A 26,681-nucleotide genomic window follows, 5' to 3' on the forward strand; every position below is an offset into this window, starting at 1 on the left:
ATGGTAATGAGGGCACCCCAGACCTACACTCTCAGTACAGGCCTGAGAACCTGCACATTTGGTCAAGGCAGGGGACAGTGGTGCATCCCTAAGGTCAGGGGGCATAAGACGTGAACAAAACCAACAGTTGAGTGAGCCAGAGGTGTTTGCATGTGTCTATACCTAGAGGTAGCACTTATGGCCTGTGAACTCTGACCTGTCTGCAGACTCTGCTAATCATACCTTTGTCATTCCGGGCTGAGAGGCAAGGACTCTGAGGCAGCCCCTGGCCTTGACCCTGGTACTCTGAATTGATGGCAGGGTCACCCAGTGAGCCATGGCTCAGTGACTGGCAGCTGTGATCCTGTAGTATGCTTATCAGCTGTCTCCTTAGTCACCTGATTGTCCTTAGCATGAACTAGCCCCTGGACACGGTCTTCTGTGTCAAAATCCCGTGAAGAACCCAATCAGCCCTTCCTGGGGGGAGGGTCTCAGTCGCTCCGCCTGATCTCGAGTCCCCTCAACTCAGGCACTGGGCTACTTGTTGGCGGTGGTGTTATTCAGGCTTAGAGAGGCTCAGGATCCTCAAGGTTGGGGAAGTTCCTGGGCCAGTCCTCAGGGCTAAGGAGAGTTGGGGCATTGCTCAGAGGTGGGAAAGAGATTGGGTAGAGATTGTTGCTTGAGGTTATAACAGCAGAGGCAGAGTTGCTGGCCTTTTCTTGAGGCAATGGGGGTGACTTCTCATTTCCCGTACCGTGGATGAAGAGGCCCTGCGCTTGCTCCTAGTGGAAACCTGAGCCAGTCTGGTAGGATGGCCTGGGCATCTGCGTGTGGAGGACCTGGACTATTGGCTGGTGTGAAGGCCTTGCCCCAAGGCATAGGGTAAACCCCCAGAGACAGTGTAAGCAAGCCCCTCAAATGTCTGCTTCTGTAGCCACTTCCGGGGGTGTGAGCCCTACTACCCTCCTGGCTGGGGTACCTGAGGTGAAGGGAATCACCTCCCTAGTGTGAGTTTGCATATTTGCAAGAGTATAACGCCCACAAGCACAGTAAGGTTGCAAGGGTAGAAGGGCAGCTGTGCAGGCTGCTGGGCACAGCTGCTCTGAACTTTGCTGTCTGTCATCACTGTCATTTGGGTCGTTGTTGTCATTGTCACCATGTATAATTATGCCTGGCCCTCACACCCTGTCCTCCTGCAGTGATGAACGGGAGCAGCCACTCACCTACAGCCATCCACGGTGCCCCATCTACACCCAATGGCTTCAGCAACGGCCCAGCCACCTCATCGACTGCCTCGCTGTCCACACAACACCTGCCCCCGGCATGCGGGGCGCGGCAGCTCAGCAAACTCAAGCGTTTCCTCACCACCCTGCAGCAGTTCGGCAGTGACATCTCGCCTGAGATTGGGGAGCGCGTGCGCACCCTGGTGCTGGGGCTGGTGGTGAGTCTGCCACAGGCTCCACCATTATGTCCTGCTTATCCCCCAGGCCAGGCCCAGAGCCGCCTCCTTCCTGGGGTGGGGGTGGGGCAGCAGGTTCAGATAGTACATGGGAACCTTTAAGTGGGGTGCTCTCTCCTGCAGAACTCAACTCTGACGATTGAAGAATTTCATTCCAAGCTCCAGGAAGCCACCAACTTCCCACTGCGGCCATTTGTCATCCCCTTTCTGAAGGTAAGCAAATCTGTCCTACGGGGGCCTCCCTGAGAGACCCCAGTCCCCAGTCCCCTCCCTACCAGGCATCATTCTCAGCTGCCCAGGAAAATGGTGCTGGCCCCAGATCTGACTAGTAGGGCTGTAAATAGATGCTAGACCTCATGATTGCCCCAAAACCAGCGTGTTCTCATCCCTCACAGAGCTCTGAGTCGCCCGCTCCATGCCAGGGTCTGCACAAGGCTCCAGGGGTAGCGTGAACGGACAGGCAAAGTCCCCCGAAGCAATGCCCGTGCGGGAAGAGAGCGCTATCAGCCAGGTGTAGAATGTGGAAATGTGTGAAGTAAGAAAATATTCCCAAATCCCTCAAGGATAGGTATTTCACGGTGACTGAGAAGGCTGGAGAAGCCCTAGGGAGTGCCCTGCAGGAAGCAGGCCTAGTATATACAAAGGCCCTGGGGAAGGAGAAAAGGCTGGAAAAGAGGGAAGGGATAGGAGTGCCAAGGAAGTGACCAGTTGACAGATGGCAGGCACATGACTGGATGGCAGGGCGGTGGGAGCCGACTGGGGCCACATGAATGACCCGGTGACACTGCACCTTTGGCAGAGTCACCAGAGCCCCTGAGCCAGGCAGGCTCCTCACCCCAGCCAAACCCTCAGATGAGACACTCCGTTTGTTTGGGGTTGGGGGTTAGGTTGGGTTTTGTTTGGTTGGGTATTTGTGGTTTGGGGGTTTTGTTGTTTTCAGTGCTGAGGGTTCAACACTGTCTTGTAGATCCAAGTGTCCTACTGCTGAGCCCCAGCTCCAGCCCTGTGTAATTCTGAGACAGGGTCTCATTAAGTTTCCCAGGCTGGCCTTGAACTCTTTATCCTCCTGCCTCAGCATCCAGTAGTTGGAATTGTAAGTGTGCACCAGTAGGCTTAGTGAGATGCTGGATTTTAAAATCTGGTAATCACACATACACACACACACACACATACACACACACACTAGGAATGAGCCAGGTCCTCATGTAGGGTCTGTGACTCACTGCAGCCCTTCACCCTGAGAGGAGTGAGGATGGCATGCTTCCATGTGTTTGGCCGTGTGTTCTCTTCCCACTTAGACCTCGGGGGAGATGCTAGAATATCGACACCTTAGAGCACCCACCTCCACTTACGGCTAGAGCCCCAGGTTATGCTTCCTGCTTGTCTGTGCTCTTCTTAGTCAAAGTTCAAGGTCAGACCACACAAGGGTAAGCCCCGAGATGTGAGCCCCACCAAGCCGCCTAGCAGACACTAGGCTGGCCCCACGCCTCTGCACTCAGCCCCTGTCGCTTGAGTGCTCCATTCTCTCAGGGCAGCTACATCAGTAAGGTTTTTAACTGCCTAATTTAGACCAAGAATGGATCATAAAGATCTCCGCGTAGATGCTCTCTTGACTGCTGGAGGGGGAGGCCCATGACTATTTAGGAAGGTGCTACTCTGGCTTTCCGACCAACCAAGAGGGGCAGCGAGGCCCCTGGAGCTGCCTGAGCTCTTCATCTGGCTTCCTTCTTTCGAGCCACTGGGCCTGGGCTCTTACCATGTTGTACCAGCAAAGTCGCCATGCTCTTTGACTGGGCAGAGTGGGCTGCTGCTCTGGCTCCTGTTTTGGCAACAAGGTTAGAGGGACTGGCTGCAACCTCGTATTTTTAGGTTCTACCTTTGGCTCTTACTGCCCCTTCACCCCAGGATCTCCATATCATGGAGAAAGATGTACCACTCAGTGTCCCTAACAATGAGACACAGAGGTCCTAGGTCAGCTCTGAGGTGGGCAGAGAGAAATGAATGTGGAGAGGGTCCCTTGACAAAGCAGTGCTGGACAAGGTGTTCCACCCAGGGCTTGCTTTGGGTGATGCCACACTAGGTTAGGTAAGAAGGGTATGAGGGTAGGGACTCTGGGCAGTGAAAGCTGGGATATTCCAGGCATAAACAGGGTGGCCAACGCTACCAGGCATCTGCTGCGAAAACTGGCTCTGACAAAATAAGCAGGCACATGGCATCCTAAGGCAGTGGCAGAGTCAGCAGTATGTGGAGGGTGAGGAGAATGCGGGCCTCCAACGCACCGCAAATGACTGCCAATGGACCCACGCGCTGGCACCCGTGGCTGCTCTGTTGTCACTAGCTCCAGTGTGAGCCCAGCAAGGTGTGGGTGGGAGGGAGGAGGGGACTGGATATGGGGTGTCATGTGGGGTCCCCCTATGAGGTGCCAGAGGAATGAGACTGGTGGGACATGTCCTGTGAATGTTGTGGGGACTCTGAACCAGCCTTGGGTCTGTACCAGCTAGAAAAGTGAGGTTCAGCTTTCCTGCCTGCTAACTTGACAGCGTCAGGGCCTGTGTGTCCCCCTCCAGGAGTGGCATCCGCAGAGATTCTCATGGCCACCTCTGGGGATGCCATTCTGAGAAGAAACTGTTCTGAAGATGTGGCTGGGAGAGCTGGGCTCCGACTGCAGGGCCTTCTTGGGTCCTTTCCTATGCAAGACAGAACTGCCTGCTATGCAGGAGGCAGAAGAACTGAGTTAATCCACGTGGGGCTCACGGGAGCCCATCACAGCGCTTCCAGAGTTCAGGTTTATGGGGGAGGCAGGAGGCAGTGTGTGGCTTCCCAAGGTCACACAGCTCCTGAGTAGCCCAGCCAGGGTGAGTAACCCACCAGTCTTCCATGGGACAGCCCGTGGTGGAAGGCTCTGCAGAGCCCAGTGGAGCACGAAGAAGTCTCGTGGTTCAGCTGTCACCATGGTGGTTCTCTGTGTGCTGTGTAGCCTCCGCCAGAGGCCCATTGAGGAGAAAGATGGTTTAGATTTTCCCAGACATCAAAATCTCCATGCCAAGTTAAGTTGGGGCCCAGGGTGCCCTGTGACCAGCTTGGTGTGTCCTCTGAATGATGCTTGGGACTTTTGAAGAAGCATGGGGACTTGTTCTTTCTGGGTGAGCAGTGGTCTTGTACCCCCAGTCAAGGGCTGCTGTATATCTGGACTGTGCGGCTAGACTACCTGATACCTAGGTCCCCTCCACTCTCTCCTGCATCAGCCCTCATGTAGCTGGACAGTGGACTTTTCAGAAGCTGCCCCACCCGAGGCTCCAGCTCCCAGATGGCCCCAGCTGGCCAGGACCCCAGATGTTTCCCCACCCTAACTGCAACCAGATGGTGCTCATGTCCAGCCCCCACCCCACCATGCTGGCCAAAGAAAGGACAGGGTGGGTGGGGGACCGGTAGGGAGGAGACTCTGGGCTACTGAGACCTCCCAGGACCTCATCCCAGCTCATGCTTCTGACGTGGTCGGCAGATGGTGAGCTGGCCTCCGTTCAGCTATCCAAACAGAAAAACAGGCTTGGCAGCCACACAGCTCAACAAAAATGCATCGGCTGCCTGATGGGCCGGGTGGATGCGCCAACAGGGGCTGAAGAGGCAGAGGCTTGGAGAAGACTGCCCTGGCAGCTTTGAGACGCATGGGAAAGTTGTGGATTGTGTTTATTTACAAATACTTAGAACTGCTGGCTCTCCTAAGAGCTTGCCACTGGGCCCCTGTCCAGCATGCTCGGGGCCAGCCTGCCACCCTACCCACAGCAGCTGTGGAAAGGCTGACCACCAGCAGTGCCTGGAGACCCTGGTCCAGCACTAGGGCGAAGTTCATAGGTTTAGAGATGGAGTCTGGGAGCTCTGGTGGCCTCGTCTGCAAATGCAGAATCGAGTTGTGATATCATCCCTGAGGCTGGGGTTCATGAAGGTCATATTCCCTGTGTGCTCAGAGCTGTATGACCGCAGAAGGCATACTCTGGTGTCTGAGGTCCTCCTGTGAGCTTGTCCCTGGCTGAGACTGGAAGCGGGAGATAGTTCTATGGGGCTCCTGGCCTGTGCATTTTGGGAGTCAGAGCAGAGACCCTGCTGCATCTCTGTTGCCCCCCCCACACACACACACTTTCTCTGCTTGGTTGCTTAAACTTTGCTTTCCTTCTCTGCGCCAAAAACAACATGGTGCCTGCTTGACAAGGTACAGGTAGAGAATATTGCCTTCAGACTCAGAGAGGAAGCATGGTGATATAGAAAGTCCATACATTGCTGCAGATCCAGCAGGGCACAGGCCTGTCACTTCCCACAGTGCTATGAGAAGGAGCAAGGAACCTGAGGGACCCAGAGCCCTGAGTCACACGAGGTAGCCCTGGGCTGTCTTCTGGTCCGAACAGGTTAGGTGGGCTTGCATACCAGCTGACAGTCAACTGTGTCTAAAGCCCCTGTCCTGCCCCCAGGCTAATCTCCCGCTGCTGCAGAGAGAACTCCTGCACTGTGCCCGCCTGGCCAAACAGACGCCTGCCCAGTACCTGGCCCAGCACGAACAACTGCTGCTGGATGCCAGTGCCACCTCCCCTGTTGACTCTCCCGAGCTCCTGCTGGAAGTCAACGAGAACGGCAAGAGGAGAACACCAGACAGGTAACAGCCTTTCCCAGATCTGCAGGACAGGGAGGTGACCCACGGCAGCCTCTTCCTGCCCATCTGCCTCTGCTGCGATTCTGCCAGACAGCTGGTCCAGTCTGTTCTCTGCAGCAGGACCGATCAAGCGCTGCTAATACTGCTGCATGCTTCGGGGACAGGCTGGTGGGCTGGTGACACTGGGTTCTGCAGCATGCGCAGCCCTATTGAGCGACGACCCAGGGTCTCTGGGATCCCTGGAGGACAGCAGCTCAGAAAGGGGTCTGTCCCCCAGGACTCATTTTTCTTGTGCTATTTGTAGACCCTGAGTGACCTGGAGTCTACAGCCCATGGTGGCTGGGCTGGACAGGACCCCTTGACTGGCCGCTAGACCCCTAGTGCTGTACCACAATGGGGACCACACCTAGCCATGGGACTCTGGGTGTCTCCTCTCCATTCTCTATCAGGAGACCCAGAGGAGGTCAGAGAGGGGGACCAGAACCCAGTATGGCTTCTGAGTTTCTGCCTCTACCCTCTCCATCTCTTCTCACCTGTTATTACCCTCTGTCCTCTGTCCACTGAGGCTGATATTGATTGGCCACCTGTTTTCTTGATCAGGACCAAAGAGAATGGGTCAGACCGGGACCCTCTGCACCCCGACCACCTCAGTAAGCGGTCCTGCACCCTGAGCCCTGCCCAGCGCTGCAGTCCCAGCAATGGGTTGCCCCACCCTACACCACCCCCACCCCCACACTATCGCCTGGAGGACATGGCCATGGCCCACCACTTCCGGGACTCCTACCGACATCCAGATCCCCGAGAGCTGCGGGAACGCCATCGGCCCCTCGGTAAGCAGTGTGAGAGTTTCCATTGACCCTTCAAGGTATGGGCACAGAGAGCGTGTGATCCCGTGTCTGCGAGCCGGCCCACTTGTATAAGCCTGCATGTACTTGGGCTGGAGAGAGTTTACATGCATTTATTTAGGGGTTCAGTCAGCGGCTGGTTGTACCTATGCCCTAGTGGAAGACACTGACGCTGTAAGCAGCACCTCATTTGCCCAGGAGCCAGTAGCCACCCTGGTGCCCAAGTAGCCTGACTTGCCCCTTCAGACCCAAGTTGCCCTTTCTTGCACACAGAATAGCACTATCTTTTAAAGGACCAGCCTTTTCCACCACCCTAGGCTGGGCAGCCTAAGGCCAGAGTAGCTGAGGGCAAGGCAAGGGCTACCACACTTTGCTTGAATTCAGAAGTGGGTCATGTGACAGCTCTGTGCCTCAGTTTCTCAGAACAGTTGTGTGAGGACAGGGGCATTGATCGAGCACCTGGCACACAGTGAACTCCAAAGCCCAGTTACTGGCGACAGGGACAGCAGCTGACACAAAGCACATGCACTTGGTCATGTCTCAGCCTGGACCCATACCTCTAGGGAAACTGAGGCTCAGAGAATATAAGTGGGGCAGCCACGAATGGTCACAGCTACACCTGCCTAACCCCAGCCCTGCTCCACCCCTGTGTGTTGGAAAGGAATGCTACAAATGACTAGCCAGAGTCACTCAGGACACCTTTAGGGTCCCAGAGCAGGGTCAGCAGAGGCCTCTCTCTAACCACCCCCCCACATACACACTGTGGAAGCTTCCAGGGCCTGGGCCTAGGCAGCAGGTGACAGTGTCTGGCTCACCACAGCCGGGTCAGGCAGGTGCTAATTCCCACCCGCTTCTGCTAATGCAAAAATAAACGCCAGCTGTCGCACAGATATCAGCCTCTATTTTAGTTGGGGCGTTGGCATAGGCCCCTCATGGGCAGCCGGAGAGGGCACTGGATGATGGCTGTGGCCACTCCCTGCCCTTCTGCAACTCGAGGAAGGCATTTCAGGTTAGGTATTAAGAGGTCCTTAGGCACTGGTGGCGGCTTTAAAGAGAGGCTTTGCCCCCACCCCCAGGAAGGCTGGATTGGCACCAGGTCACCTGCACAGCCTCAGTTACCACACTGGAAGCTTCGACACTGCAGAAAAACTAATAGAGGGCCTTCATGTCCCTCATGTCCCAGCCAGTGGCAACCCACACCCTGCCCATTTGACCATCCCTGAGGGCACAGATTCAGGCTGGCCTCATGCCATATACTGCCTCCCCCACTTTCTGCCTGGTAACTGTGGGCAGACATAAGCAGCCTCAGTTTCCTGATCTGTTAGATGGGAAAGATGAACCTTCCTTCCAAGGTCAGGGCAGAAAGAAGGGAACGGTGCTTAGCACCAAGCCCTGCCTGGGGACACCCCTCAGTTTACCAGGTCAGCTTGGGATCTTCTTTCTAGCTACTCACTGTGTTAAGAACACGCAGAAGCCAGGCAGTGGTGGCGCACACCTTTAATCCCAGTACTTGGTGGATCTCTGTGAGTTTGAAGCCAGCCCTGGTCTACAAGAGGTAGTTCCAGAACAGCTAGGACTGTTAAAAAGAGAAACCCTGTCTCGGGGGGGAAAAAAAAAAGAACTAGGCAGGGTCAGGAAATTGAGGCAAGGAGTGGCACAATAAGGACCCCAGGGTCCCCGGGGAATGAGCCAGCCTGCCTTGCTTCTTTGTCTGACCCTGCTGTCAGTAGATCTGATCCCAAGACCACACTCAGGGCTGGTAAATACCCAAGCCAGAGTTCAGCCTGGGGACACAGAGGTAAACACATCACGCCATCTTTCTTCGTGGATCTGACAGTGGCGGGGAAGAATAAACAGGGAAGTCTTGTACCCAGAGACCAGAGACACACATGGCCTGAGGAATTCCAAAGACTCTGCAGCTGTAGAGGGGCCCTGTGGCCTGGACTTTGAGGAATGCATAGGAGTACCGATAGTCGAGAGGAAGTCATAAACACACATAAGTTGAGCAGCTGCACAGAGGCCCTGAGGTTTCTGGACCATGAGAAGGCAGACCCTTAAGATGAATCTGGATCTGCCTATCAGAAACGGGCATAGTAAAAGCAAGAGGAGCTGGGTTTGTAGGCTAGTAGGAAGGGAATGAATGGTCAGGGCAGAACCAGGGATGGCAAGTGTTTCAGAAGTTCCTGACCCCCTGAGGTAGGAATGGAACTGAAGACATAGGCACCTGGGAGTAGGGGCAGGACCAGAGATCCAAGTCAGGACTTAGTTATGGGCAAGGGTGGGGCTTAGCATCTAAATGTGCATTGCCCTTCCTGCAGCCATGCCTGGGTCTCGACAAGAAGAAGTGATTGACCACAGGCTCACAGAACGGGAGTGGGCAGAAGAGTGGAAACACCTCAACAGTGTGAGTATCTGTGATTCCCAGAATGTCTGCACACCTCTGGATCCCAAGACTTGGGGTGGGGAGCAGAACTGGGTTCAGCATCTCCTGGCAGGACCTATCTGAGAACCGAGAACCTGCTGTCTGACTGTCCCTTTATGTAAGCATCATTGTCTATGTTTGACCTGTCAGGGTGCTATGAGAGAACAGACAAGGATGCTGAACCCTGCGGACAGACCCTTCCTCCTCCACTGTTTCCTGCTCAGAGACTTGCAGGGTAGAGCCCCAGTGGTGTAGGACAGCTCCGTGTTAGGTGCTTGAGCCCCTGGTCAGGCCAAGTGGACCATGCCTTGATGTTCCTAGAAGCTCCATCCCTCTGACCACCATGCACCTTGAAGTGTGGATCCCTTACCTGCTTCTTTCTTGGGGATGTTCCCAAGGCAGATTGCTCTTAGAGTTTCCCAGGAGGGACCCTGAGCCTCTATCCTGCCTCCAAAGAAGTTCCTATTCAAGTTGGGTGCCCATAAACACTGGGAGCCATTTCACTATCTGTGGGGAGCCAAGGTAGATTTCTGTGCCCTGCCTTCAGGAATGATGAGCTGGCTCCCCACCACCCCCTCCATGCTGGATGGCCACATCTGGCCGCAGTGCCGGTTCCAATGTACTGAAGGCCCTGCCACCCACCCGCAGCTCCTGAACTGTATCATGGATATGGTGGAGAAGACACGGCGATCCCTCACTGTGCTGCGCCGGTGCCAGGAGGCTGACCGCGAAGAACTCAATCACTGGATCCGGTGCTACAGCGACTCTGAGGAAGGGAAGAAGGGCCCCACCCCCACCTCTGCCCGGCCCCTCAACAGCTGCAGTGGCCCCGAGGGGTCTCAGCTAGGTGTGTACTAGGGAAGAACAAGGAAGACCTGCAGTGAGGGGTTGCTAGCCCTATACAGTAGGACGTTACTGATTGCCCAGAAAGCTAGCCAATGGTCGGGTCGGTCAGGCCTTAAACAGAGCATCACTTGGAAAGGGGGGAGGGGTGTTTTCATTTGCAGAAATATGTGCCTGGTCTGCTAGGAAGCATGAAGCTCCCAGGTCCTAGTAGGTACAAGCCAAGCTTAGGAGGTGGCACCTAGGGGCTTCTATGTAGTCATCCACCACAGTGGTGACCACAGAGACTAGGGGAGGTCTAAGATATGCCCAGTTCCCAGCCTGAGTCCATGTTCACTGGCTATAGAGCATGCTACCCCAATCTCCCCATCCCCCTGGAATGTGAAGCCCTCTTTCCTGGGAAAAAAAAATTATTCCTTACCTTCAAGCCCTGGCAAGAGTAGAAGGGAACCCAGAGTGGAAGAAGGCAACTGACGACCCCACCTTGTTTATGACACTGTACCCCCATCCCTTTGTTTCAGATGTTCACCGGGATTTCATGCCCAGGACCCTCTCTGGCTATATGCCAGAGGAGATCTGGAGGAAGGCTGGTGAGTAAGGCTATTGGGACAAACCCTGGGGACAACCATAGGAAGTGTCTGCAACTCAGATGTGCTCCACATGCAGCAAGTTTGTGTATTTACACATTGGGACACACACAGAATGCACGTACACACACACACACACACACAGAGGGAGAGAGAGAGAGAGAGAGAGAGAGAGAGAGAGAGAGAGAGAGAGAGAGAGAGAGAGAGAGAGAATATGAATCAGTTACTTATGGCCAGAGTTCCCCTTCTGGCTCCCAAGCAAAGCCAAGGACCAGACCTGTTGTCCTCAAGGCAGGTTCTTAGCAGTAGCTTGCCTGAAGCCTGTTAGAACAGAATCCTGGACACTACTGGAACCTGCTGGATCATACTGTGGGGTGGGGACTAGCCCTCACCCTCTCCTGAAGCCTGTTAGAACAGAATCCTGGACACTACCGGAACCTGCTGGATCATACTGTGGGGTGGGAACTAGCCCTCACCCTCTGAAGATACACACCAGAGTGAGGAGCATGATGCTGGCAGGTGGAGCCACGGATAGTTTACCCATAACCCTATTCCTCTTGACCAGGGTTCACATATGTACCCAGGACTCACACATTTTTTATCCACATGCTATGGGACATTTTGACCACGCTCTGACATTCCTGAGACTGCCAATAAAGTTTACCTTCAATCAGAGGGCAGAGCTAGCGACTAGCCGACCAAAATTAGCCAAAGAGGTTTCGGAGGACCCAGAATAGATAAAGAGACAGAGGAATAGTAGAGAGGGGCTTAGAGAGAGTCTGGGCTTTTTGGATCAAGAAAGGAGACTGGTTATTTTTTAAAGATTAATTTATTTATTATATATACAGTGTTCTGTCTGCATGTATGCCTGCTGACTAGAAGAGAGCACCAGATCTCATTACAGATGGCTGTGAGCCACCATGTGGTTGCTGAGAATTGAACTCAGGACCTCTGGAAGAGCAGTCAGTGCTCTTAACCTCTGAGCCACATCTCTCCAGCCCTCGCTGGTCACTTCTTTGCCACTCCTCTGATCAATCAGGTTTTGACTCTGATATCTGACTCCTGAGTTTTTATTGATAAAGAATAATTAGATAAATGCTTCATCCACAAACCTGTCAGCAAAGATATGGGATCATTGACTTGTGCCTCTGTGTGAACACATGCAAAGTAAGATAAGCATGTGCACACACAGCTGCATTTAGGCTTCTACCCAAGTGGTGCATATCCAGAACCCCAGGCGAGCTAGCCTGGGTGATTACTGGCAGTATGACCACCATCCCACCTCTGTGCTTCACAGAAGAAGCCGTGAACGAGGTGAAGCGCCAGGCGATGTCAGAACTACAGAAGGCTGTGTCTGATGCAGAGCGCAAAGCCCATGAACTCATCACCACAGAGCGTGCCAAGATGGAACGAGCCCTGGCTGAGGCCAAGCGGCAGGCCTCAGAGGATGCCCTTACTGTCATCAACCAGCAAGAGGACTCCAGCGAGGTAGGGCCTCTAGCCACCTCTGTGCTCCATTTCTGCCTCCAGGGCTGACCAAACCTGGGTTAGAACACCACACCTCTGCAGCCTCTAGATCAATGAGCTCTCTGCTGTCAGAGGTCATAACTATCAGTGGTAGCATAAGCAAGCATGCAGTCTGTTCAGCACTGCTTGTCAGTAAATAAAGAGACCCATGAGGCCTAGTAAGGCATTTCTCAGGCCTTCCTAACCTGCAAGTTAGCAGTATTTGAAGATCCAGAGAGTAATGCTTGTCCCGGGCCTGGCACGCGTTAGGGACTATATTCCATCAAAGGCTATTGATGTCAAACCCTCTATTCTTTAACTTATAAAAGCAAAAGGTTTAAGGAGACTTTTCAGGACCCTGGGGTCTCCCTCAGCTTTGGGCATAATCAACAGAAAGGAGCCATGAGAGCTATGATCTTGTGTGCCTGGATGTATGGGTACTGTGCTCCATCCAGCAGGGTGGGTGAGGGAGGACTTCCTGAACCTGCTTCCTCTCCTTCAAGAGTTTGGTTGGCAGGGAATCAGAAGGAAAGAACAGCCCTTCTGAGAAAGTCATTCATGGGCTGCTTTTAGGAATGGCCAGCTCTCCAACACTAGAGAGACAAAGCCAGGTAGATCCTGGGGCTCACGGGTCCACCATGTTAGCCTTGACTGGTAAGCTTTAAACCAGTGGTTTCCAACCCTCCTGATGCTGTGCCCTTTCATACTCATGTTGTGACTCCCAACCATAAAATTATTTTTGTTGCTACTTTATAATTGCAATTTTGCTACTGTGTTTTCCAGTGGCCTTAGGCAACCTCTGTGAAAGGATCACTGAGCTCCCAAAGGGGTCAAGACCAACAGGTTGAGAACCACTGTTCTTAGCCATTGAGAGACCCTGTCTTAAAATGATGTGGACAGTATTCAGGAATAATACCAGATTGTCCTGAGGCCTCCACATGCACACACATACATACGTACCCATACACTCGTGTGCTTATGCACACATGCACACACACACAGGATCTCAAAGCTGTCAGGAGATGGGCAAAGCATCGACCAGAGTGTTAGGTATTTGGAGGTGAGGATAGTTTGGAAAGTACATCAGTAGACCTCAGAGCAGCATGGCCCCCTGGGGAAAGAGAGAAAAGAGCCATCCAATATCAGAGCCATCCTGACGGAGAGGCCAGCAAGACCCTCCCAGGTGGAGCAGCATAAGGGGTGCGGCAGGCAGGGGTGAGGCCAGAGCATAGAGATGAGAAGTAGGCTTTGATTCCTAAAGCCGGGGCAGCCTCCCAGTCTCAGCTGCCTTGCTGGGATCTCTAGCCATCCCCTGAGGGAAATACAGTCTGCAAAGAGAGTCCTGGTCAATGGCCACCTCTCCTCTCCTGAAAGGGGGAGTGAGTGCTTGACAACTCAGCTGCCTCCAGGGGCTCTAGAGTTCTTTCTTCTTCCTGGGTAAAACCCTAACTGGGTTTTAGCAGCTGGGATGGCTCTTCCCTGCACCACACACACACACACACACACACACGCAAGCACACGCACACATGCACACCTTTTCAGCAGTGGGCAGGTTATCATGTGCAGCCTGTCCCATCCTGACTCACCTCCTTTGCCCTCCTCTACATCCAGAGCTGCTGGAACTGCGGGCGCAAGGCCAGCGAGACCTGCAGCGGCTGTAATGCAGCCCGCTACTGCGGGTCCTTCTGTCAGCACAAGGACTGGGAGAAGCACCATCATGTATGCGGCCAGAGTCTGCAGGGCCCTGCAGCTGCAGTGGCTGACCCACTGCCAGGACAGCCTGATGCCACCGCCAGCCCCAGCGAAGCCGGCTCAGCAGGGCCCTCTCGCCCCTGCTCTCCGGGCCCACCAGGCCCACTGGACGCTGCCGTGCCCCGCTGACCTCCAGATCGGACGCCCAGCCCATGGACGCCATGCCCTGCCAACCTCCTGGCCCCACCTTGGCCCACCAGATGCCTGGAGCTGACCAGGTGGAGTCACTGCTGCTACTGCTTCTCTCCAAAAGAAAACACAGATCCAACAAAACTGCATCCGTGCAGCCTCAGCTACCTGACGAGGTCTTGCCGGGACCTCCCACAGCCTCTCTTCACAAGCATCCTCAGATACCACTGCGGAGCTGCAGACAGTGGCACCGGCGGAGTGTGGCCGGCTCTGCCACCGTCTGTCCCCTCTGTGTCTGTCTCTCTGTTATTGTCTGTCTTTCTGTGTCTGGTCTCCCTCTGTTTCTCTGCCCTGACTCTCCCTGTATCTGATCCTCTCTGTCTATGTAAAAGCCCGCGTGCTTTCTCTGTAATCAGAGAAACCTAATCGGTGGCTTTATTTTCAGTGAAGAACTTTTGGAGATTTTGTTTTGTTTTGTTGGCAAACAAGCTACTTAAAAAATGGACAAAGAACTGTGGGGTTCTCCCCATTCTTTATTAGAAAAGGAAGAAACTGTGATTTTTTTCTAGCTGGAGTTGCTGCCTCACCCAGCCAACCCCAGGGGGATCGGCGCGTGCAGCAGAGACAGTGAGAACAATTTCAATTTCCAACTCAAGAAGCATTTTTTGGTTTCAGGTTTTATTTCTTTTCTTTAATGTCAAACTCTTTGGCTTTAAGTGGAAAAAAAACCCAAAAAGTTTTTTTTAAGCAAAGGAAACATACCTGTAAACTACCTTGCCAGCTAGCCAGCCAAGGATGCCAGACACACCTCGCTCCAAAGGAAATCCAAAAAGCAAACTCAAGAAATCAAAATCAAAAATTTATTTTTATCACTGCCAAAGTATTTTTTCATTGTCTTTCATTCCTGGGTTTGTTTGGATGTCGGTCTTTTATTTTGGCTTTGATTTTGTCAGGGGTGTTGGGTCTCTGGGATTTGGTGGGTTGGGCCAAGAAGAAACATTTTGTTCCTTTTTGACTAGTGGGCAGCATCCTTGCTGGGCAAAGGGGTCAGCAGCAAGGCCACATGACCCTCAGCACCATAACTAGAAGCCCCAGTCAGCATGAGCCTGAGCGTTGTGTGCCCTCAGGCCCTGTCCGTGCGTCCCTGTACGCAAGGGAGACACCTCCATCTGTCCTCACACCTTCTGTGACTTCGCATAGTTCATTTTCCACTTGTGAAAAAAAAAAGTGCTAGTGTTCTTCCCAGAGAGAGCACAATTCCTAAACGAAACTGTGACAATCTTTTGGTTTGATTCTTGACTGCTTTTGAAAGCATAAGGTGACAGCGAATCACGCTTTCTTGGTTTTCCCTCCTCTACCTCTCTCTGCCCACCCATCTCCACCCCACCCCCACCTCCACCTCAGTCTTATTTCCCCATCCCCAGTGTCTTGCTGTGGCTACCTTCGTTTCTTTCAAACTTTTACAGAAAAAAAAAAAAAAGGAAAAAAAAAACAACAAAACAAAACACAAAAGCCAGCAGCCACCCTCACCTCACCTGGAAGACTCAAGCCCAGCTGTACATATCCCTGTGCTCCAACCCTCGTGTTCGTCTCCAGCCCCAGGAGTGATGCCCACCTGTGCTCCAGCCCTCGCCCGCCCTGCCCTCCACCCGCTCGACTTCCCTCAAGGATTCAAGGAGGAAATGAAGGAAGGAAGCTCATGCCTGTACCAAACAGAAAGACAGCAGACACAGTCCGGGTCTGCACCTATGTGTGTGGCTGCAGTAAGCTGCAGGCCTAGCGTGCAATATGGGGGAATTGCTCCTGAACCCTGGGCCCGGGGGGGCCCTGCCCAGAGCAAGGTGTGCAGCATGTGTTAATGTGAATGTAAATAGTCTCCACAGAGGTCCTAACCACGGCATCAGTACCGAGGAGACGTTTGCCAAATAAAAAGAAATTAAGACAAACCACGGAAGTATGTGAAATTTAGGAAACACTTTGGAAGGAATCTGAGCTGTGGTCCTATGGGCTTGTTTGGTGGCTGGTATTTCTTCACAACTGTAAAAGTTACTCTTTAAGAGAACATTGCATGGAAGGATCCTGTTAGGTACCATCAACCTGGTGCTACCCCGAATGGAGCTTGACAGCAGCTCTCGCTCCGAAGGCCAAGGTAGAGCTCATCCTCTGGAAGGTTCCTAAGGCCACAGCCCTCCAAGCCCACAGAGATGTATTTTTGTGGGTTTCGGAGAAGCCAGGACACATGGCGACCTTCTGCCCTTCCTTCTAGTGGACCAGTTGACCTGAGCATCTGCCTGTGAACACTGAGTCTGTGCTGGCAGAGACCTGCCTGCCATCGAAGGAAGCATCGCTGGATTTCATTCCCAGCTGCACCTCATGCAGTGCTGCTTGTCTCTGTTACCCCACAGCATGCAGCGTCCTTGGCCCTTGCAGGAGAGCAGGCCAGTGGCCATTCATAGGGGAAAGCTCTGGGTGGCACGGGGTGGTGAGCGCCATGTTTGTGGGGGAAAATAAAGCTAGGCCCTCAGGTTGTGCTTAAGAGCTGGAGTCTCTAGAGGTCTGGGCCAGGAGTCCTGGGGTGGCTTCCCTGATGACCCATGTCCCTGGTGTCAGGACTTGAGAGTGCCTGTTCCCATATATGTAGGTCCCAGAGGGTTCCCTTACCTGAAGGCCCGCCAATTTGCTTTCACTTCACATACCTCCTCTGCTACCTATACCACCCTTACCTACCTTTTCGGAACAAGAAGGCCCACCAGGGACAACAAAATGCTGCCCAGCCAAATTGGCCTCCACGAACCAGGTTACATATTTAGGGTTCAGCACAGCCCCCCCCTACACCCTAGCTGTTGGAAAGGATAGCCCCCCCAAGACAGCTATCAGATGCCATTCGACCACAGTGAGTCCCTTGTGCATGACATTTGGCCGGCAACTGTGGACACCCATGGTGAGGTGCTGGCCAGCTGATAGAAGAGCTCAGCCATCAAGGCAACTGCAGGATCAGGGTGGCAGTTAAGGTGGGGGTAGGAAGGGGTAAGTGAGGAAACGGGACTGGAAATGGCCGCAGGGAATTCTGGGTGGACATCAGCAGTGTCACTTGAAGCAAGAGGGATGGGGTGGGGGCCCTGAAAAAGCTGCAGGTGCTGTGTTCGGCTTCAGCCACCGAAAGACCTCACAGCAGAACCAGATAACCTCAGAGTTTTGGGAAGGACGGGGTCCATGGGTGTTCTTTGTTGGGAGGTGTACCCTGGGTGGCCATAACCATGGCATGCTCTTGGTTTCAACCTCCAGTCTGCCTGGGGCTCTACGCAGAGCTGGAGGAGGGTGATACTCCATCCCTGACTTCTGCTGAGAGCCCCTCCTGCTACCTTCTCCAGCTCACAAACCATGGACCCAAGAGCACCTGCCACGTCCTGCCTCCTGGTAGCCACAGACAAACATGAACCAAACCCCTACAGGATGTGGCTCTCACAGAGCCTTGCTCCCCAAAACCCCAAATCAAAATGCAACTTTGCTTCCTGTTCTGAGGCCAAAGCTAAACCAGGAAGGCTGAGTGGGGAGGCCAGGTGGCAGGCAGAACTCTCTGACCCCCAAGGCCCAGTCCAGATCCTGTCCCATGACCTTATGACTTCTTGCCATGTGTCCTTCTACCTCTGCCACCCCTCCTCTCATCTCCTTGCTCATCTCTGCCCCAGACTCAGACTGGCCTTACTCCAGTCTCCTGCATAAGGGCGCCTTTCCAGCTCAGTCCTCAGACCTGCACGGGAACAGAGGCCAATGGCTCTCATTCCACATATGGTCACAAGTGTGTAGGAGCAGGCTGGACTATACCAAGCCTAGGTCCTATTCCCTGATGGGTGCCAAGGCGAGAAGAGCCAGCCCCAGCAGGGGCTCCTGTAAGCAGGCCTGAGAAGGTCACTGGCGATGGAAAAGGGCAGAATAGGAGGCAGGGCCATGGGCAGTGCTCTCAAGGCCACAGTGGACAGGGATCAGGATGGGCTCCAAAGTTCTTAGTTTTTCCAAATAAATCCTTAGGCTGACACCAAAGTATCATCTCTGGCATCTGTCTATCTGTTACTCTGCTCCTCAGCCTAGCCACACTGGTAGATGGACACTTTCCTGAGTTCGCCCTTCTGACTTGGGCAGCCATCTTTCCGTGAACCCATCCACCTCCACCTGCCCTCTCAGTAACTACACCATTATCTACCTTGACCCACCTGCCTCACCGCCTGTCATCCATCCACCTGCTCGCCCATCTGCCCGCCTCCAGTTCCACCTGCGCACGCCACCCCAACCTACCATCCTTGTGTCTGGATGTCTCAGTCACACCACACAGCCATCCCTAGATCCATCCTTCCTATCGTCTCTCTACCCACTGTCCTCAGAGTAACTTCAGCTCCCTCAGTGTACCAAAGACACTAGGTCCCCCATGCCCTCCATTCTGCTTGCCCTGGACTGACCAGGGGTGCCCTAAGAATACCCACCCATGAGGCAACAGCCCCTTGGGCTCTGCCCTACCCTGGCCTGCTTTATATGGCCTCCAGATATATGAATTCTGACCACAGGCATTGTGGAAAGATTGGACAAGGTTTTGTGACCGTTGTGACACATCTGGACCTGCTTGGGGAGAGGAGGAGTCAAGAATGTGTGCCGAGAGAAGGTCTATACATTTGCTCAGGAGCTCTGGGATGCTATGTTAGGGAACCACATTCCCCAAAAGCAGGGGCAGTCCTTGATTCCAGGAGTCTGCCCAGAAGAGGGAGCTCTAAAGAGGAGAGTGAGCTGATGCTGGCTTCCCTTGAGACTAGCTCTCCTAGGATCCTGTTCATCAGCACACTTGGGTACCAGTCCCATCTTCTCAGTTAGAATCCCAAGTAGCTCAGAGTTGAACCTGTCCAGTCTGCCCCTACTGGATCCCCCGATGGTAGGAGGAATTTTTTAGGTGCTTGGGGCTGTCCACATCCTCCCCTCATAGCTAACTGCTCCTCCTGAAGCCCCTACCACTTAGAGAAGTTTCTTTTTTTCCAGTGGGGTGGGGGAGAAAGAAAAAAAGGGAAGGAGAGAAGGGAGAGAGGCAGAAGCTGCCTCTTAAGAAGGACAGTCAGAGAGCTAGAGAAGTTTCTGGAATGAGCCTGGGGAGAGACCCTTGGGTTACCATCATGTTGGCAAGAAGATAGAGAAACTTCAGGTGAGCTGGGCTCAGAGGAACTATCAGCTCCTGTAGACAGCTCACAGACAAAGCTCGGGACAGTCTGTCAACCACGTGAACAAGTCCCCAAATTCTAGAAAACTCTTATCTTGTTTTCATTCCTTTTCTTTCATCTCAGCTGGCCCTTAAGGTAGCAGCCCAGACAATAGGGATACAGGAATGTGGCATCTGACTCAAAGTGCGTCCTGCTCACCACATCCTCAAAGGAACAACCCCTGCTCCCACCCAGACAAGGCCCAGCAGTCCTCAGCTCACACCATTTCTGGGTGGGCCAAGGGTTGGGCCCAGAGTGCAGCCACACACAGCCTGCCCGGGGAACCATTGCTGTTCCGTTTCTTTTCCTCCTGCAGGAGCTGGGAGGAGAGGACTGGATGTTTTCCTCACAAAAAGCCGTGGTCCACAGCCCCCATGTCAGGGTGCCGCATCATACCGCCCACCACTGTCTTCTGCTGTCCTGTATGTTTGCCCTGTGGGCCATGGACATGATGATCAGGTTAATTACATCTGTGTAATAAAGTGAGCATTTGCTATGACGGCTTGCTGCTCCTCCAGATCGTTGCGCACACGTGATAACCATGTTGAAAGACCTGATGTACGGACCAGGGCAGACGTGGTGTTCAGCTGTACCAGAGAAGACTAGGGGTGGACAAAGGAAGGGACCTTCAGCTCCATGTGCTAGCTACTATATTCTGGCAAATAGGGCCCATCTTGGAAGGCTGGGCCTTAGGGAGTTCTGGAAAATCTTGGACCCCAAAAATGATCCTAAGTGTTTCAAGGGCCTGACATACATATATAGCTAGCTGACTGGTTCACTATTGGGGCCAAGTTCTTTGAGCTGTCCACATGAGGGAGATAGTGGGACCTGGCTGAGCGAAACACTAAAGGCTTGAGGGACACTGGGGATCTGAGGATGACATTGAATCTGAGGGAACACTAAAAGAATACCTAAGACCTGAGGGAAAACTCAGGACCTGAGGGGACACCAAGGACCTAAGAGTGGCACCGCAGAAAGACTCAACTCTCAGTCTGTTCCTGTGACAGCTGTGTCCTGGCTAAAGCTCTAGAACCAACTACTGGCCATAGTGCTTCAGGCTGCACTGGTAGCTGCCTGGAGGAAGTGACTGTGTTAATACTGTCCCAGCTTGGAACATGGTGTATTTTCGAAGGCATTGTTGGGAAGGCCTACATGGGGGTGAACTGTCCCTAAGCCAGGCGCCTGGCTGGAGCCCCACTGGGCCTGGTGTGTCAGCAATCTCAGGATAGCACGAGGGGGAGGAGGGTGACAAGATTTTTCCACTGCAGACACTGAGCTCAGAGGGGAGACTGGCCAGGGACTGGGCTCCATCCAGACGGTCTTGGCTTGGGCACAGCCTGCCATGTCCTGCCTCCCACATGGAAGTGCAGGAAAGACCCAGACAGGACCCTGACAGCTTCACACAAAGAGGTGGGGGAATATACAGGAGGACAGCAGTGGCCACTTGTGTATCCCTGCCCTTGTCCTGTATGGCCAGCTTGTCCTCTGCGTAGGCATAGATGCTGCCTCTGAGTAGCCTTGGTCTGCCAGGAAGGACCAAGGGAAGTAACAGAAGCAGGACTGGTGAGAGGCCAGTGGTCACTCAGCCTCTGGTCAGGACTACTTTATCTCAGGTCACGTGACTGTCCCACACAGTCCTTCCCTTATGAGACATGGAGGTCACAGCAGGTTTTATTATTGTTGAGCTGTTTGTGACAGGGCCTCACTCTGGAGCCTAAGCTAGCCTTGAACTTGTGATCTCCCTGCCCCAGAGGCCCAAGTGCTGAGTATAGGTATGAGCCATCGCATGAGGCAGTGTGGTTTTCAGCCACTTTGGAGAACAGAATGAGCACATGAGAAGTCAGGGTAGAGGTCAGAAGCCCAGCTTCCTGGGGCTCCAATAGCCACCACTACCCCCGACTCTGCCTCTCAACCCCTCTGCCCACCCCAGGATGTGGGAGGTGTCAGCCACCAAACTCCACATATACAGTGTAGCTCAGTGTAGCTCGCTAAACCTAATTCCTATTCCAGCTCAGGTTCTAAAAAAGACACCATTGATCTGCCTGGGAGCAGTGTGACAGAAGTGTGGCTGTGGATCTGAAGATGTGGCATCACCTGAAGGTTCCTGTGGACACCTCAGAGTCACAATAACATGGACAGCATGAGGCTCAACAGAGCAGACTCAAGAAGCATCCGTGCCCATGTCCAGCTACCAGCCGGCAATGTGCTGGTAGATCCGCCCCCCTGCTGGAAGGCCCAGGAAGGAGTCAGTGGATGTAGGCTGGCCACAGTCCTGTAGGGTGAGGGCAGAGGGGCAACAGCAGATGAACAGGGCTAGAAACCACTGTACCTGCCTGCATCCGCCAAGTACCCTTCACCCAATTCGTACAGTTCAGCCTGAGCCTCCCTTGTGGCCAAAGGGATCATCTAATTGTGCCTGACTTAAATAGGCTCCCATCTAAAGGTGCCCTGTGTAGAGGTGGGGAGGGAAGAGTTTGAGGAACTCATGGTTAGGAAAGAATATGGAACCCTACACTGGATGGGCCTGAGCTCTTAGCCTTCCAGGGGCCCTTGCTCAGACTCACCCAAAGTATCCAGACACCCACAGTGCCACCTCTCCCTGAAATAAGTCCTTTTCATGACTACAGTTCGGTAACTTGACCAAGATCTGATTATTGGTTAGGGCCAATTGTCAGAGGTGTGTGGTATGGCATCCTGCACACACCAAGGACGAGCGTGCCAAGCTCGCAGACGTAACACCCTGTCTTACCCACTTTGGACTCGTCTACTCTTCCAAGTTTTGGGGATGCAGCTGGTGAAGAAGACAAGGAGGAGATCTACAGCCTTTGACCCCTCTGGTCAACATGGCCTAAGCTGGGAGGCCCTCCTGTGTGGTTTAGTGGAAGCAGCTGGTCAGGAGGAGGCCTTAAAAGGGAGGGCCGTGAGGCAGATGCAGCTGTGGAAGCGAGCGGCCTGAAGAGCCAAGGTTCGCCCATTTCGCCCTTTCTACATACCCATGTGGCCCTTCCTGAGCAATGATCTCTTCCCGCCCCCTACTGAAGCCTGGCTCCAGAAGGTCTCCTCCGATCCGGAGGCCCAAGGTTGGGGGGCCTGGGGCAGGATTGAAAAGACCCCGTTGGGGCCAGGGAGTGGAACCGAGAGTGATGAGGAAGATGAAGATGCAGGCTTCCTGCTGGCCATGCTGAAGCAAGAGAACCTGCCCAAGTCCCCGGTGTACAGCCAGGCTGCACCCTGTCATGATGCAGGGAAGCAGGTGCGGACCTGGACATGGGGTGAGGGGCCAAAGCTGCAGACCACAGGGGCTCTCTGACTAGGGGGAGGTGTCCTGCGGCGGAGGCGTCAGGGACTTCTGGAGCCTGAGCCCCTAGCTCTGGACTATGGCTACAGGAAGAACAGGGTGACCTAGGTCATTCCGTAGTAGTCATGACTTCCCTGAGGCTGACTGGCCAACACCTGACCTCCATTCTAGAGGGACCTGCAGGTCACCTACCCCAAGCTTACTGTGGGTTGGTTGGCCAGCAGGAATTGGAGGCCATTAGGCTGAAGCTGTGGGCCATGGAACATGCTGCAGCCCTGCCAGAGCCACCCTATGCACTGAGAAAGGCCACAGAGGAAGAGGGGGCTGAGGTCAGACAGCTGCTGAGCCCTGAGACCATGGGTAGGAACCTGGAACTCTTGCTGACCTTGTCCCCAGAATGTGGAGGGAAGTACAGCTCTCCTCCCAAGGCCTTGACCACCTGCTCCCAATGCAGAAGTGCTCAGCACGAACTCTATATGAGGACTACTGAGGGAACATTCTGGAGCACCCTGTAGCACTAGACTTTGCAACCCCACAATGTGGCCTTGGAAGCCTGGGTGACCTTCCCTGGGGTCATGAGGAATGGGCTCCTCAATAAGGTCCTCCTATTGGTCCTGGGGTTCTCTCTCCACAGGCTGCTGCTTCCCTGGGACCTCCAAGGAGAAGGTGGAGGCTGACCACAGATCTGTTTATGTGGGCAACGTGAGTAGCAGATAGAGGAGGTCACAGCCCTCCCTCGGCACCTGGCTCCAATCAGGGCATTCAGCGGGGCAGACACATGAATGTCTGCCCTGGATGGGGCTGGCTAGGAACTGGAGGCAGAAAGCTGTGGGACTGTAAACTCAAGGGTCTCCAAGACTAGACAGAAGGGGCACATCTGACACTAGCTGCCGCCGAGGAAAGGGTGGGCTGCAGCTCCTGGGCAAAACCATGGAGGCGAGAGGTGGCCAGTACTTGACCATTCAGCTGAAGCTGAGGTCAAGAATTCTGGTTTCTCAACACGCACTGGCACTGGGAGTTCCATGAGATTCACTGGTCCACACACCTGGCAGGAGTCAATACCTGGGATGCAGCCAGCTGTCCACACAAGAAGCCTTGACTGGCTCTCAGCAATCAACCCTGGGCAGGAGTGGGTAAAGCCTCAGCCCCTTCCCAGCCAGGAGTCAACCAACCTTGGAAGTCCCTCCAGCCCTTCTGCCACAACCGCCTCAGCAGGAGGTACCCAGAGAGCCCAGCCCTCACAGCAGGTGCCCTTTCTGAGAGCAGGTAGATTATGGAGGCTCGGCTGCTGAGCTGGAGGCCTACTTCAGCCACTGCGGGAAGATTCACCGGGTCACCATCCTGTGCGACAAGTTCTCTGGACACCCAAAGGGGTCAGTGTGGGGCCGTAGCAGGCTGGGCAGCGAGGGTGAGGCCGGGTCCCTCCCCCCTTGCCCAGCCACTCCCCACCTCTATCCTTCTCCAGCTACGCCTATATAGAGTTTGCTTCTCAGAGCGCTGTGCAGGCTGCCGTGGAGCTGGATGAGAGCACCTTCCGAGGTCGGATCATCAAGGTTTGTTGCCCCAGGTGTCTCCGTGCATCTGTGAGCCACCACCGCGCCTTGCACATTAACTCAAATTCTTCAACAGGCTCAGAGAGGTTAGAGTACCTGCCCCAGGATGCATGAGTACCCAGCCCGACCCTTTGGGTATCTTAGCAGGGTGGGCATTGCTCAAGAGTTAGGGCATGATGGAAACCCTCAGACCCAGGGTGGAGCTTAGTGTAGGGATGGCTTGGGGAGGTGAACCAGACTCCTCTGCTGAAGGATGCTGGCCATGACCAGGCATGCCATGTGATCACAGCTGCATCCAAGTGAAGGTGGAGGGATAGCTTCAGCCTTAAATGGTACCTCTAGGTATCAGCCACCCTGGCAAGGATTCAGAACAGTGTTTTGGACCATGACATGGGTTCCGTTCAGGTACTTCCCAAAAGGACGAACTTCCCAGGAATCAGCTCTACAGATCGTGGTGGGCTGCGGACACACTCAGGCAGCAGGGCCCAGCCCCTCCTGCACAGTAGCCTGCATCGAAGGCCTCGGTTTAGACTCCATGGACCCAGCCGGTGAGCAGGCCCAAGGGGGAGTCTTGAGTCTGGAGATCTAAGTGGCAGGATTCCTGGAGCCTGACCCTGTTTTCCCCTCACATAAGCCTTAACTGGCCAAGGCACTTGGGAAAGGGTTGAGTAGGGCTCATGGTTTCTACCAGGTTACTCTGTGCAACCATCCCTGCCACAGACGATGGGCTCTACAGCAGGCTTCTCTGGCCTGAGTACTGGTAAGGCTGTAGCTGAGCCCATGAGCCAAGTGTGGCAAATTCTAGCCCCAGGCCTCCCTTCTCCCCTGGAACCACTACTCAAAAGAGCAGAGAGCCTGAGATGGTACCTCCCACAGTCCCTGAGCAGCATGGTGGTGATTTTAACCCTTGCCTGGTGTCTTCCAGGCTATCCCCTCTGAAAGCAACTCAGCTGCCTTTGTCTCCCCTCCCTCTCTGCAGGGGCCGTGGACGGGTCTCACCATGGTTCTCACCATATTAAAAGGATGGCCCAGTTTTGAAAGTGGGGCCAGGAGCTGGCTCAGGAGTAAACGGCAGTCTTTCCACTTAACTGCAAACTGGCCTTTGAGCCCGTCAGCCCACAAGTGCCTTTGAAGGTGGCCTAGACCTCCAGGTCACAGTGGGAAGGCACAGGGCAGGGAGATGCAGAGGGGAGGGGTGGAGGGGAAGCCCAGGGGAAGCTGGGATTAGCATACTCAAGTACTTTTAAAGAAAAATAGATGAATATTAATAGTAAAGCATAAATTATTAAACTTGAATATTTTAAAAGCATGTAATGAATCTCATTTCTTTTTCTCTGTAGCTTTGGGGCTTGTCCTGGAACTAGCTCTTTCTTGTAGACCAGGCTGGCCTCAAACTCAGAGATCCGCCTGCCTCTACCTTCCGAGTGCTGGGATTAAAGGTGTGCGCCACCACCGCCTGGCACAAGTTTCATTTCTTGATCCTCCCTCAGAAGCAGGTTTACTTTCTTCATGGAGCTCTGGAGGGTAATGAGATGTGACCATGAGTCCAGAAAATAGGCTCTTGCTCTGCCTTAAGACTCAATAGACAGCAAGCAGAATTCCACCCCATAGTTTTGTCTCCTTGCCCCAAGTTGGCTCTCTAGACATAGCTGGACTTCACCTCCATTCTGCCCTGGAAGGTGTCTGTGCTGGAGAGTCAGGAAGCAGAGGTGGAGCCTCTGTTCTAAACTTCAAGTGTGTGCATGGTCAGTATCAGTCTATAGCTTCCTCTCCCAGTGTAGGGCGGCCAGCCCTGGCCCAAAGGAAGACAAGCAACTGATGACCCCACAAACTACCTCCAGTAAGTCACAAGCTAACCAGAACTGCCATCTTGGTCCCCAAGGTCAACCTCTGGATGAAACCCACCTGCAAGCCGCAATGGCCAAATCTAGGCAAGCAGATGACATCATAAGCTTTGTTTGTTAGAGCTTGATAGTAAGAAGACTCTGTAGTGCATACATAGTGCACACACAGAGCACACTTATACACGATCTGACTATACACAGTGCACAGAGAACGCTTATACACGATCTGACTATACACATAGTGCACACACATAGCACACTTACACACGATCTGACTATACACAGTGCACACACAGCACACTTACACACGATCTGATTATACACATAGTGCACACACAGAGCACGCTTACACACGATCTGACTATACCTGTTAGAAAACCCAAACAGCAGCAGCTGAAACAGGAGAGAGCTGTATTTTATTGTCTCACATACGAAGAGAGACGTGAACGGTCCAGGGCCAGCCCATTTGCCTAGACTCGGGCTCCTTTCTGCTCTGTCCTCATCTTATTATCTTCTTGCTCTCAAGAGCGATGCCTAAGCTCCCACTATCACACTCAAGTTCCAGGCAGGAAAAAAAGTCTTGAG

At 53.7% G+C, this 26,681-nt stretch overlaps 2 protein-coding genes across 6 annotated transcripts in view; both read left to right on the forward strand.

Moving 5' to 3' along the window:
- The window catches only part of Cbfa2t3 (CBFA2/RUNX1 partner transcriptional co-repressor 3), a 53,358-nt gene extending 33,475 nt beyond the window's left edge, over positions 1-19,883 (forward strand). For all 5 annotated transcript variants that reach the window (XM_057753364.1, XM_057753365.1, XM_057753368.1 and 2 more), the window contains 9 exons: positions 1,179-1,420; positions 1,562-1,651; positions 5,902-6,083; positions 6,681-6,910; positions 9,244-9,329; positions 9,996-10,194; positions 10,712-10,780; positions 12,075-12,265; positions 13,895-19,883. In XM_057753364.1, the coding sequence (XP_057609347.1) occupies positions 1,179-1,420; positions 1,562-1,651; positions 5,902-6,083; positions 6,681-6,910; positions 9,244-9,329; positions 9,996-10,194; positions 10,712-10,780; positions 12,075-12,265; positions 13,895-14,164 (1,559 nt within the window). In that variant the 3' untranslated portion in view covers positions 14,165-19,883. The remainder of the gene's footprint in view (positions 1-1,178; positions 1,421-1,561; positions 1,652-5,901; positions 6,084-6,680; positions 6,911-9,243; positions 9,330-9,995; positions 10,195-10,711; positions 10,781-12,074; positions 12,266-13,894) is intronic.
- Positions 19,884-22,396: 2,513 nt separating this feature from the next.
- On the forward strand, positions 22,397-25,328 carry Pabpn1l (PABPN1 like, cytoplasmic). The gene is made up of 7 exons (XM_057754283.1): positions 22,397-22,624; positions 22,924-23,059; positions 23,334-23,401; positions 23,966-24,072; positions 24,165-24,252; positions 24,658-24,800; positions 25,232-25,328. Exons 1-7 carry the CDS (start codon positions 22,397-22,399, stop codon positions 25,269-25,271), a joined length of 810 nt encoding a protein of 269 aa, XP_057610266.1. The 3' UTR covers positions 25,272-25,328.
- Positions 25,329-26,681: the final 1,353 nt, after the last annotated feature.

The sequence above is a fragment of the Chionomys nivalis genome, chromosome 21, assembly GCF_950005125.1.
Source record: "Chionomys nivalis chromosome 21, mChiNiv1.1, whole genome shotgun sequence".
NCBI lineage: Eukaryota > Metazoa > Chordata > Mammalia > Rodentia > Cricetidae > Chionomys > Chionomys nivalis.